The 9,493-nt window shown below is 55.0% G+C and overlaps 1 protein-coding gene across 1 annotated transcript; it reads left to right on the forward strand.

Moving 5' to 3' along the window:
• The first annotated feature begins 4,995 nt into the window (after positions 1–4,995).
• SOX17 (SRY-box transcription factor 17) lies at positions 4,996–7,364 on the forward strand. Its single transcript, XM_060035143.1, has 2 exons — positions 4,996–5,465; positions 6,052–7,364. Exons 1-2 carry the CDS (start codon positions 5,159–5,161, stop codon positions 6,990–6,992), a joined length of 1,248 nt encoding a protein of 415 aa, XP_059891126.1. The 5' UTR covers positions 4,996–5,158; the 3' UTR covers positions 6,993–7,364.
• The last annotated feature ends 2,129 nt before the right edge of the window (positions 7,365–9,493 follow it).

Consider the following 9,493-nt stretch of genomic DNA (forward strand, 5'->3'; position numbering starts at 1 on the left):
TATAAAGAGGCTGTTAAGGGTGGGGAAAGATAAATCAGGAGACTGGGATTGACATATACACACTACTGTATGTAGAAGAGATAATCAACAAGGACCTACCGTATAGCACAGGGAACTCTACTCAGTACTCTGTAATAACCTATATGGGAAAAGAATCTAAAAAAGAGTGGATATATGTATGTGTATAACTGATTCAGTTTGCTGTACAGCAGAAACTAACACAACATGTAAATCAACTATATTTCAATAAAATAAATAAATAAAATAAAGAGGCTGTTCAAGGGTGTTGACAAAGTTGTTGGCAAGGTTAAGAAATGGGCATAGAAGAAAATTCAGGTAACAGAGGACAAGCAAACACTGACTGCAGAGGAATCCAGCAAGGATTCTAGGATTTCTAGTATGTTCTCTCCTGTTTAGAAACCTTGGAAGCCAACTAGGGTACCATTTCAAAATCTGATATGCTTGTGGTTCAAGTTGCACAGAAAGGTGGATAATGAGTGTGTCAGGAGTGGCCTGTCCTATGACCTATTCACTTTGATCATTTCCATGATCACAGAATGCACACCTTGCCCTAACCAACCACCTGGCAAAATCCAGCCCTGCTGACAAGAGAAACTTGGCAAGCCGGAGTTTCCAGGGTAGAAAGGCCACCTATTACAGTACTTCTACTAGAAAAAAATATCTCAGAGCGCTTGGCCTACTGATGTCAGGATCACCTCTACTTGCCAGGAACAAATGATTGCGGTACAGAGGGCCTAGAACCCCCGGCTGGACGTGAATCAATCAGAGAGGAAGGCTAATGGTACCGCGCTGTGCATTCCTCCGACGCAGGGGCCGTGTCTGCTCCCCTCTGGGGGGGACTGCAAGTGTTCGGCTCACAATGGACATGTTGCTGATAAGACTGTCTGCTTAGTTGACGACACAACTCTACAAGGAGAGCCCTGGCCTCTTCTGGGTGCGAGGAAGGTGGGAAGGTCGGAAGAAGTGGGTGCACAGAAGCCGCTATTGAAATTCCCTTTAGAGTTGAGAGGCCGAGATGGAGGGGACGAGCAAGCCAGTGTGTGGCTGTAATCTGTCCTGGGGACGAGCTGGGCTGCCTTTCCTTAACCCCCAACGCCCACTCACCTCAGAAGTCTGAGGTTCCCTACGTCGGGGAATAAAGGGAAGGAGCCAGCACTCCAACCCCGGGACCCGAGCTGGGGCGGGAGGCGGGTGCAGAATATAAGAAACACCCCCGCGGACTAGTTTCTGAGCAGGAAAGTGGACCGGGAACAGCGCATTTCCTGCTTCGCCTGTGCAAACCCCAGGCGGGGCCGAGCGGGAACAGGGTTACGGTCGAGGAGTCGCTGGCTGCCAGGGCGGGGTTCGGGGCGGCCTCGAGGGGGTCCGCGGACCAGGGCGAGAGGCCGGGGCGGGATGCAGGCGGAGGGCGTGGGAGCAGAACGCACGCCTCCCTTCCTCGTGCCGAGAGCGCGTCCCCAAAGACACTCTCGGCCCCGCGGGAGAGGCGGGTGCCCCGAGGGGCAGCGTCGGACGCCAGATGCGGGGTCCGCGGGGCTCCGACCCTCGGGGGACTCCCGGGCCGGAGCCGGCGACCGCGATCTCTCAGGCCCTCCTTCCTCCCCACCTCTCCCATGCCGCCCGCGACTTTGGACCTCGCATCCCGGACCCGCGGGGGACCGGCGCGGGGACGGGAAGGAAACGCGCGAGGTACGCAGAGCCGGCCCGCGACCCTACCTGGGCGGTGCGGAGCCCCGGGCGCGCTGCGTGCCGCGCGCCGCCTTCCGCTCGGCTCCCGGAGGCCGCCGCGGGCGCGCGACTTACAAACGCAAAGGCCTTATTATTGTTCTCTATTCCGGGGATACCATTGTCTGTCCGTTCCCGGCGTCGGCGGCGCGCACTCCCTCCCCGCTCCCGCGCACTAGCTCTACGGAGGCGACCCGGATCTGCCCCGGTGCCCACGGCCTTCCCCGGCCGCCGGAGTGTCCTTCGTCCGGCTCCCGCTTCCCGAGCATCGAAACACAAAAGCCTGCCGGAAACCCCCGGCCTGTGCCTGGTCACTCAGGGGTCCGAGCCGCGGCTCGCCACCTACCCGGGTTCATTTCTGCGCCCGCCGGCCACGGGCCCCGAGGGGCAACGGGCACGGCCTCGTGCCGCGCTAGTCGCGTCCTCGCCCAGCCCTTGGGCCTCGGGTCTGGCCTGGGGACCAGGCGTGCCATTGGTAGCCAGGAGCCCAGAGATCTCGGTCCGTGCACTGCGGGCGCGCCTGGCCGGCCGCGTGTACACGGCTCTTCCTCGCGCACTTGTTTGCCCCCCTCCCCCCGCGTAAATCTCTCGTGATGAGAAAAGCAAGGCTCGCAGGAAGCCACTCCGGATGTTTGCTGCTTTTCATGTGGCATTTGTGGCTGGCTCTGATAACGTCCCGAGCTCGACTTCCAACACCGCGTTTAGTAAAGGGACCGAAATAGAAGAGTCCACACACTGCGCAGACCGGTCTGCGGCGCCACCAGCCCCAACACGCTCCCCCCAAATCTATGACAAGTGAAGGATCAGAAGAGATTAGATACAAGTAACGGTATAGTATAGAAGGGCCTAGTCTTGGAAAGGCACCACAATTCCTTCCTATAAATAGAAGTAAATTGCTACTTCATAACCTCCAGGGAGGGTGTTATAAGCAGTAGGGGGAGGGGCGCTAGACTCTAGCTCCAGCTCCATCCTATGGATCCTGTGCTCTCACTTGAATTCTCAGTATCTCACCCAAGAAAAGTCAGTTGTTGGTCTCCAGAACAAGTGCAAATAATAATGGGGAAAACTGCCCCCCCCGTTTTTTCCCCCATCACTTTCTCGACCGTTGTGGCAGCTCTCTCTGCAGTGAGGTTCCGAGGAGGTACACGAGGATGAAGAAAGTGTACAAGGGTAAATCCGTGCATATACATTTTTTGGACTCACACGTGGATTGTATTTCCTGTACCCTATGTTATGTTTTTATGGAATTAGTCATATAGATTCATCTAGACAGATAAAATGTATTCTCGAACCGGGATTATTTTTGTTTGGTTTTCAATCTCTATTCTGAGAAAACTCCCATTTGTTCATAGAAACTTTCGTGCTGATAGAAAGTCCTGCTTTGAGATCTCTGAGAAGATATTACTTTGCAGCAAAGTTAGAGAAGATCACCAAGAAAACAAGGAGCCAGGAGCTGCGTGATAAACTTGTTCTCTCTACTTCTATAGTTTCCTTATCAGATAACCAGCTGTAATGCAGTCTTGCTTAATTTTCAAGCCCATATTTTTCTTTTTCAGAAAAATAAACTCTTAAAGGAAAAGTACATAATCAGTTAAATGTGTTTAAGATTATCAACTGCTTCAAAACCACCAATTAAAAATAACACCTCTCTATTATTTCCTTAAGCAGATTACTTTTTTAATTCTTGTCTGAACCTCAGCGACCCAGGAACTAGAACCACTTTCTGGCCGCTGAAGGTGAGGGAGGGCAGCCAACATCACAGATCCTCACGGAGTTCAAGCTGGCTTAAAACAAGTGTGCAGAAGTTCTTTGGAGAAATAGCAAAGTCAGAGAAACCGAAGGCCAAGTGTTTTCAAAGTTTCTGTTTCTTTGTTTTTATGAATGCCACTAACAAGCGGACTTGATAGATTACTTGTCCCTGTAATATCACACTAGAAGCTGCAGCACTTACCTCCCAGATCCCGGCTGTAAGCCCTAGTTTTTCATCACCCCTTCACAGTAAACAAAGTCTGTTGTAGAGATTGATATATTGGTTTCTTTGCAAAGTTATCTAATTATGCAGGAATGGCCGTGTTCGTTGCTGTAGAAAACAACGCAATACACAAACAAGTACACGAATACAGCAGCTTTGCTTAAAGGTTAAGAGCTCCAAGTCTGAGGGCAGACTACTGGAGATGAATTCCACTTGCTGTGATCTCGGACAAGGTCCTTAACCTCTCCGTGCCCCAGTTTCCTCTCCTGTAAGATATAATAGCCTCTACCTCATAGGGTTATAAGGATAAACTAGTTTGCTGACGTTTGGAGGGATGGTGTGCTGTATATAAGAGCAATAAGGGCTTGTTTACAAATCCCACTCAGAAGGTTTCTCAGATTGATACAGAAGTTTAACGGTCATTCAGATTTTCCTTGCAGTCTAGAGAAACATAGAGGAATCCCCCAGTCATCTGTGAGGGTCACCACCTCAAGCTGACCCTCCAAGCTACAGTTATTTCGCTCCTCAGGAGTTGCTTTCTTTCCTCGAATCGGCAGGCATTTAGATAAATATCACTGCTGTCTTTACCACATTTTAGAAATCAAAACTAAGCCTTGCCTCTTTTACTGAACACATATGAGAAAACTTTATTTACTGTACATTTCACGTACAAATTGTCAAGGGTTGGTTCGTCTTTTTTGGGTAAACGTTTTCATTTCTTCGGAATGACGTTTGTAATCTTGTTTTAGAAAGTAGAATTTACCTCGGACATAGCATTTTGAGTATAGTACAACAAGCACGTTGAGTCCTTGGAAGAGAAAGTATGTTGCAATTTGAAGGCGTCCGTAGGTCTCTCAGAAGAAGGCTAGGTCACCCACCGCTGAAACACCCTCAGCTCCTGGTTTAGTGGATGCTTCGTGTGTTGATCCGAACTGCCGGGACCAAGTGCTTCTGTGCAGCAGTGCGATCAGCACCCGGGAAAGTTTTTCCGAAGTCCCTCTTCCCGGGTCGGAGAGGACGTGGCGCCTAAGCCCGGCTCCAGCCAGTTTTCCCGGGGGCAGGTGTAGCCCTGGGCGCGGGGTCGGGCGGGGGAGGGGAAAGGGCGGGCATGGGGTTGAGCTGGGACTTGGGACATGGGCGGCGAGCTGGGCGTGGGCCTAGCGACGCCGGCCCGGCCCGCCCCCGTCGCTCTATTGGCCACGTCTGTGCAGAAAAGGCCCCGCGGCCTAGGGGCGCCCGCAGTGTCACTGGGCCGGCGGGGACGGTAGCTGCGCCGGGGCTGCGATCTGCCAGGGACGCCGGCGGCGGGGTCGGGCCGGGGGGCGCGAGCGGCCCGTGGGGCATCTCCCTCTCTCTCTCCCCACCCCCTCCCTCCCCCCGGTCGGGGGAGGCGGCGTGTCCGGCGGAGGGGCGCGGGGCGCGGGGCAGGGCTGGAGCGCCATGAGCAGCCCGGATGCGGGGTACGCCAGTGACGAGCAGAGCCAGCCCCGGAGCGCGCTGCCCGCCGTGATGGCCGGGCTGGGCCCCTGCCCCTGGGCCGAGTCGCTGAGTCCCCTCGGGGACATGAAGATGAAGGGCGAGGCGGCGGCGAGCAGCGGGGCGCCGGCCGGGACGGCGGGCCGAGCCAAGGGCGAGTCTCGCATCCGGCGGCCGATGAACGCCTTCATGGTGTGGGCGAAGGACGAACGCAAGCGCCTGGCGCAGCAGAACCCGGACCTGCACAACGCCGAGCTGAGCAAGATGCTGGGTGAGTCCGAGCCCGGGACCCAGAGAGTGCGAATCGTGGAGCCGCTTCCTTGAGTCTCACGGGGTGTGGGCCTCGCGCCGGAGGAGGCTGGGGGTGCGCGGCCGCCACGTCCTTCCCTGGGGCCCTCGGTCCCTTCCCGCTTCCCGCTCTCCGAGTCTCCGAACGGCTTTGGGCCTCGGCGCCCGGCTTCCCCGGGTGGCCGGGGCGCGGGTCCAGCGGCCCCGGGAGGCGGCTTCCCCGCGCGTCGGAGTGGCGGCGAGGGTACCCTGGCGCGGAGCTGGCTTGGTCGCGCCCGTCCCCCCGACTCCTCGCCCGGGTGGGGACGCTCTCGGTTCCTCGGACGACCGCGAGCGGTTGAGCGGGAAGCCGCTTCCAGGAGGCGACAGGAAGGCACCCGAGGCCTCGCGTCTTCCTCGAGTGCTCGGCCTCCGCAGGCCCAGCGTTCACCTTCACCTGGACCCCTTCCCCTCCTTGCCCGGGCTGCACAATCCGAGGTCGGAGGCGAGGGCGGTGGGACCAGCTGGGGCCCGGGAGCGGGGCTCCGACCCTAAGCCCGCGCGCCTCTCCACCTCCCGCGCTCCCGCAGGCAAGTCTTGGAAGGCGCTGACGCTGGCGGAGAAGCGGCCCTTCGTGGAGGAGGCCGAGCGGCTGCGCGTGCAGCACATGCAGGACCACCCGAACTACAAGTACCGGCCGCGGCGGCGCAAGCAGGTGAAGCGGCTGAAGCGGGTGGAGGGCGGCTTCCTGCACGGCCTCGCCGAGCCGCCGGCGGCCGCGCTGGGCCCCGAGGGCGGCCGCGTGGCCATGGACGGCCTAGGCCTGCCCTTCCCCGAGCAGGGCTTCCCCGCGGGCCCGCCGCTGCTGCCCCCGCACATGGGCGGCCACTACCGCGACTGCCAGGCTCTGGGCGCGCCCCCGCTCGACGGCTACCCGTTGCCCACGCCAGACACGTCCCCGCTGGACGGCGTTGAGCCCGACCCCGCCTTCTTCGCCGCGCCGCTGCCTGGGGACTGTCCGGCCGCCGGGCCCTACAGCTACGCGCAGGCCGCGGACTACGCGGGGCCCCCGGAGCCGCCCGCCGCCGGGCCCCTGCACGCCCGGCTCGGCCCGGAGCCCGCGGGCCCCGCGGGCCCCGCGATGCCGGGCCTCCTGGCGCCCCCCAGCGCCCTGCACATGTACTACGGCGCGATGGGCTCGCCGGCGGCGGCGGCGGCGGCGGCGGGCGGCGGGCGCGGCTTCCAGATGCCACCGCAGCCGCCCCCGCCGGGCCCGGGGCAGCCGTCGCCGCCGCCCGAGGCGCTGCCCTGCCGGGACGGCGCGGACCCAGGCCAGCCGGCCGAGCTCCTCGGGGAGGTGGACCGCACGGAATTCGAACAGTACCTGCACTTTGTGTGCAAGCCCGAGATGGGGCTCCCCTACCAGGGACACGACTCCGGCGTAAATCTGGCGGACAGCCACGGGGCCATCTCCTCGGTGGTGTCCGACGCCAGCTCCGCGGTGTATTACTGCAACTACCCCGACGTCTGACGGTCCCTTCCGACCCAGCCTGCAGGCCAGAAGCACAAACAGTGTTACACACTTCCTGGAGGAGCTAAGGAAATCCTCAGCCTCATGTCGTGTCATGTTGTTTTGAAGTTGCCTTGGCGTATAATTTATGGTAATTTATTTTGTCTGCCACTCGAACACTTGGGGGGAGAAAAATGTGAGGTGGTGTTTGAAGATTGGTTCAGACACTTGTTTCCCACAGTTGCGTTGTTAAAACACCACTTCCAAGTTCAAGTTCACCAGTTTTCAGTGGGTCCCGGAACAACTCGCTCCGTTTCCCGAAGCTTTATTGATCTAAGAAATTTTATCCCGGGTGTGTTTTTTCGATCTTAAAAATAAATAAATAAATAAAATCTGGAATCCTACTTTTTCACTCTGCTAGCGCCTCTGTCACAAAAGCCAATTTTTGACATCACTGTTAAGTATTTAATAGAATTAGAAGTATTTTAATGATGACACTAAATATATAGTCACTGTAAATTTCTCATTCTCCTGTAATAGTAGACTTGAATGCCTTGAAGGAGAAGCCCTTAGATGAACATTTGGGCGTCCCAGGTTGTCTTTGCTAGGGGGAAAAAAACCTCACAGAATGGGCCTGCTGTGCATTTCAAGTGACCCTAGTTCTACAAAGTAATGGTGAATCGTAACACTCTAAATATTTTCAATTTTAGCATATCACTTTCTAAATCAGAGGAGAACATCCAGGTAATTTCGGTTTTCTTGTTGAACCTTGAGATCTGACTAAAGAGGCTTTTGCATTGTCTTTTTTTCTTGTCTGTATTTCACCACGAGTCTTTAAGCTCCCTCTCAACACCGAACTCACCAATCATCACACATCTACACCTTGGGAAGTAGTGTTGCTGGGTTAAAAATAATTTAAGGAGTCACAGGAACTAATCAAAATAAAATGTGCATTGTGACCTCGACTGTTATGAAACTTAGCAGCTATCATTTCAATGTGGTATTTTGCTATAAACTGCGTACAGGGTCCACTGCAGGTCCTGGCACCAGCAGTTCTTAAGCTTGGGGGGTGGGATGGGATCCAGGGATGATTTGCAGGCAGTGTGCTTTACAAATGCAGCTATAGCTGCAGTCCTAGGGCATCACTCTCCTGCCCTTACAGGGAGGAAACTGAGTCACAGGTTGTGAAGCAGGTCAGCCTTGCTCGCTGCTGCAGCGCTAATTGCTGTGGCCCTTCCCATCACACTTTGCAGATGAGACATAAATGGATGGGTACAGATGACCTGTAATGGGCATTTCTTGTGCCAGGTGTTTCATCAGTGCCATTTTGTACTGAATTTGAGCCTGATCGAGCCTGTGAGATTAGGTGCAATTCTCCCCGTTTTGCAAGTGAGGCAAGGAGGCACAGAGCCCTCACCTGCCGTGTACATGGTGAAAGCTTGGTGTTGCAAGTTCTGACAACATATTCGTTCACATTTGTTTTCCTTTGTGCAGGGTGTACCTGTGGGCACCGGGAGAACTTGCATTCTGGTGGTGAGAAACTCTCATTTTCCATGTTGATAAATGCTATAGAGAAAAGGAAGGGGTAGGAATATGGCTTAAAGCATTTATCTTGAGGGTTATCTGAGCTGACATGGTTGGCTGGATTCTCTTGAAGAATGGCAGGGCGTGTGTTTTTTACAAAGGGTTCTGGGGTGTTAGGAATGTTCGGGATGAAGGTTTCGGTGAGGAAAGGTAAGTCTATTTTGTTAGGCGTAACAGAGGTTACCTTAAACATTTGAAATGAAAACGTTCACTCCAGGTTCTGGATATCTCCAATCCAGTTTGTTTGCCTCTGGTACCCTAGCCTTTTCCATTCTTTCTTCCTCTGATCCCAGACAGGTTCTGCTTCCTACATTCCTGGTGGATAAAGTGAGCAGAGGTACCTCACTCAGGTTCAAGGCTGTGTCACCAGTTCAGATCACACCAGGCATTTTAGTGCATACTTGGTTGGCCCAAGGAGACTCAGTTGTATCCTTTGCTGCTGCCTCTCAACAAAGTTTAGAAGATATGGATTTCCCCAGTGGTCCAGTGGTTAAGACTCCGCGCTTCCACTGCAGGGGGCACAGGTTCGATACCTGGTCAGGGAAGTTCTGAGTGCCGGTGCAGTGCGGCCAAAAATAAAATAATTCAGAAGATACACAGGGTAAAGAGGAAAGGAGAAAAGAAAGTGCTTGGGGGAAGAAGTCCTGTGACGTTACATTCTTAACTGCTCACCAGGGACCTGTCAAATAACGAGGGAAATAAGAGCTAAAATTGTTCAGCATTTCCAATGCCTTTAACCCCCAGTGGAGGGAAATTAGTCCTCATGATAATTCTTGGAGGCAGAGGCATGTCATCCATCCCTTGTTTTTCCCCAAGCAGACTCAGGTGAAGCGACCTCAGGTACCAGCTAGTGACTGATTTTTGGTTTACCTTGGAAACAAATACATAAAAGACCCATTGCTTTCCCCCCATCTCTACTTCTGAGATACTTTAGAAGT

This window comes from Delphinus delphis, chromosome 17, assembly GCF_949987515.2.
Source record: "Delphinus delphis chromosome 17, mDelDel1.2, whole genome shotgun sequence".
In the NCBI taxonomy this organism is placed as follows: Eukaryota; Metazoa; Chordata; class Mammalia; order Artiodactyla; family Delphinidae; genus Delphinus; species Delphinus delphis.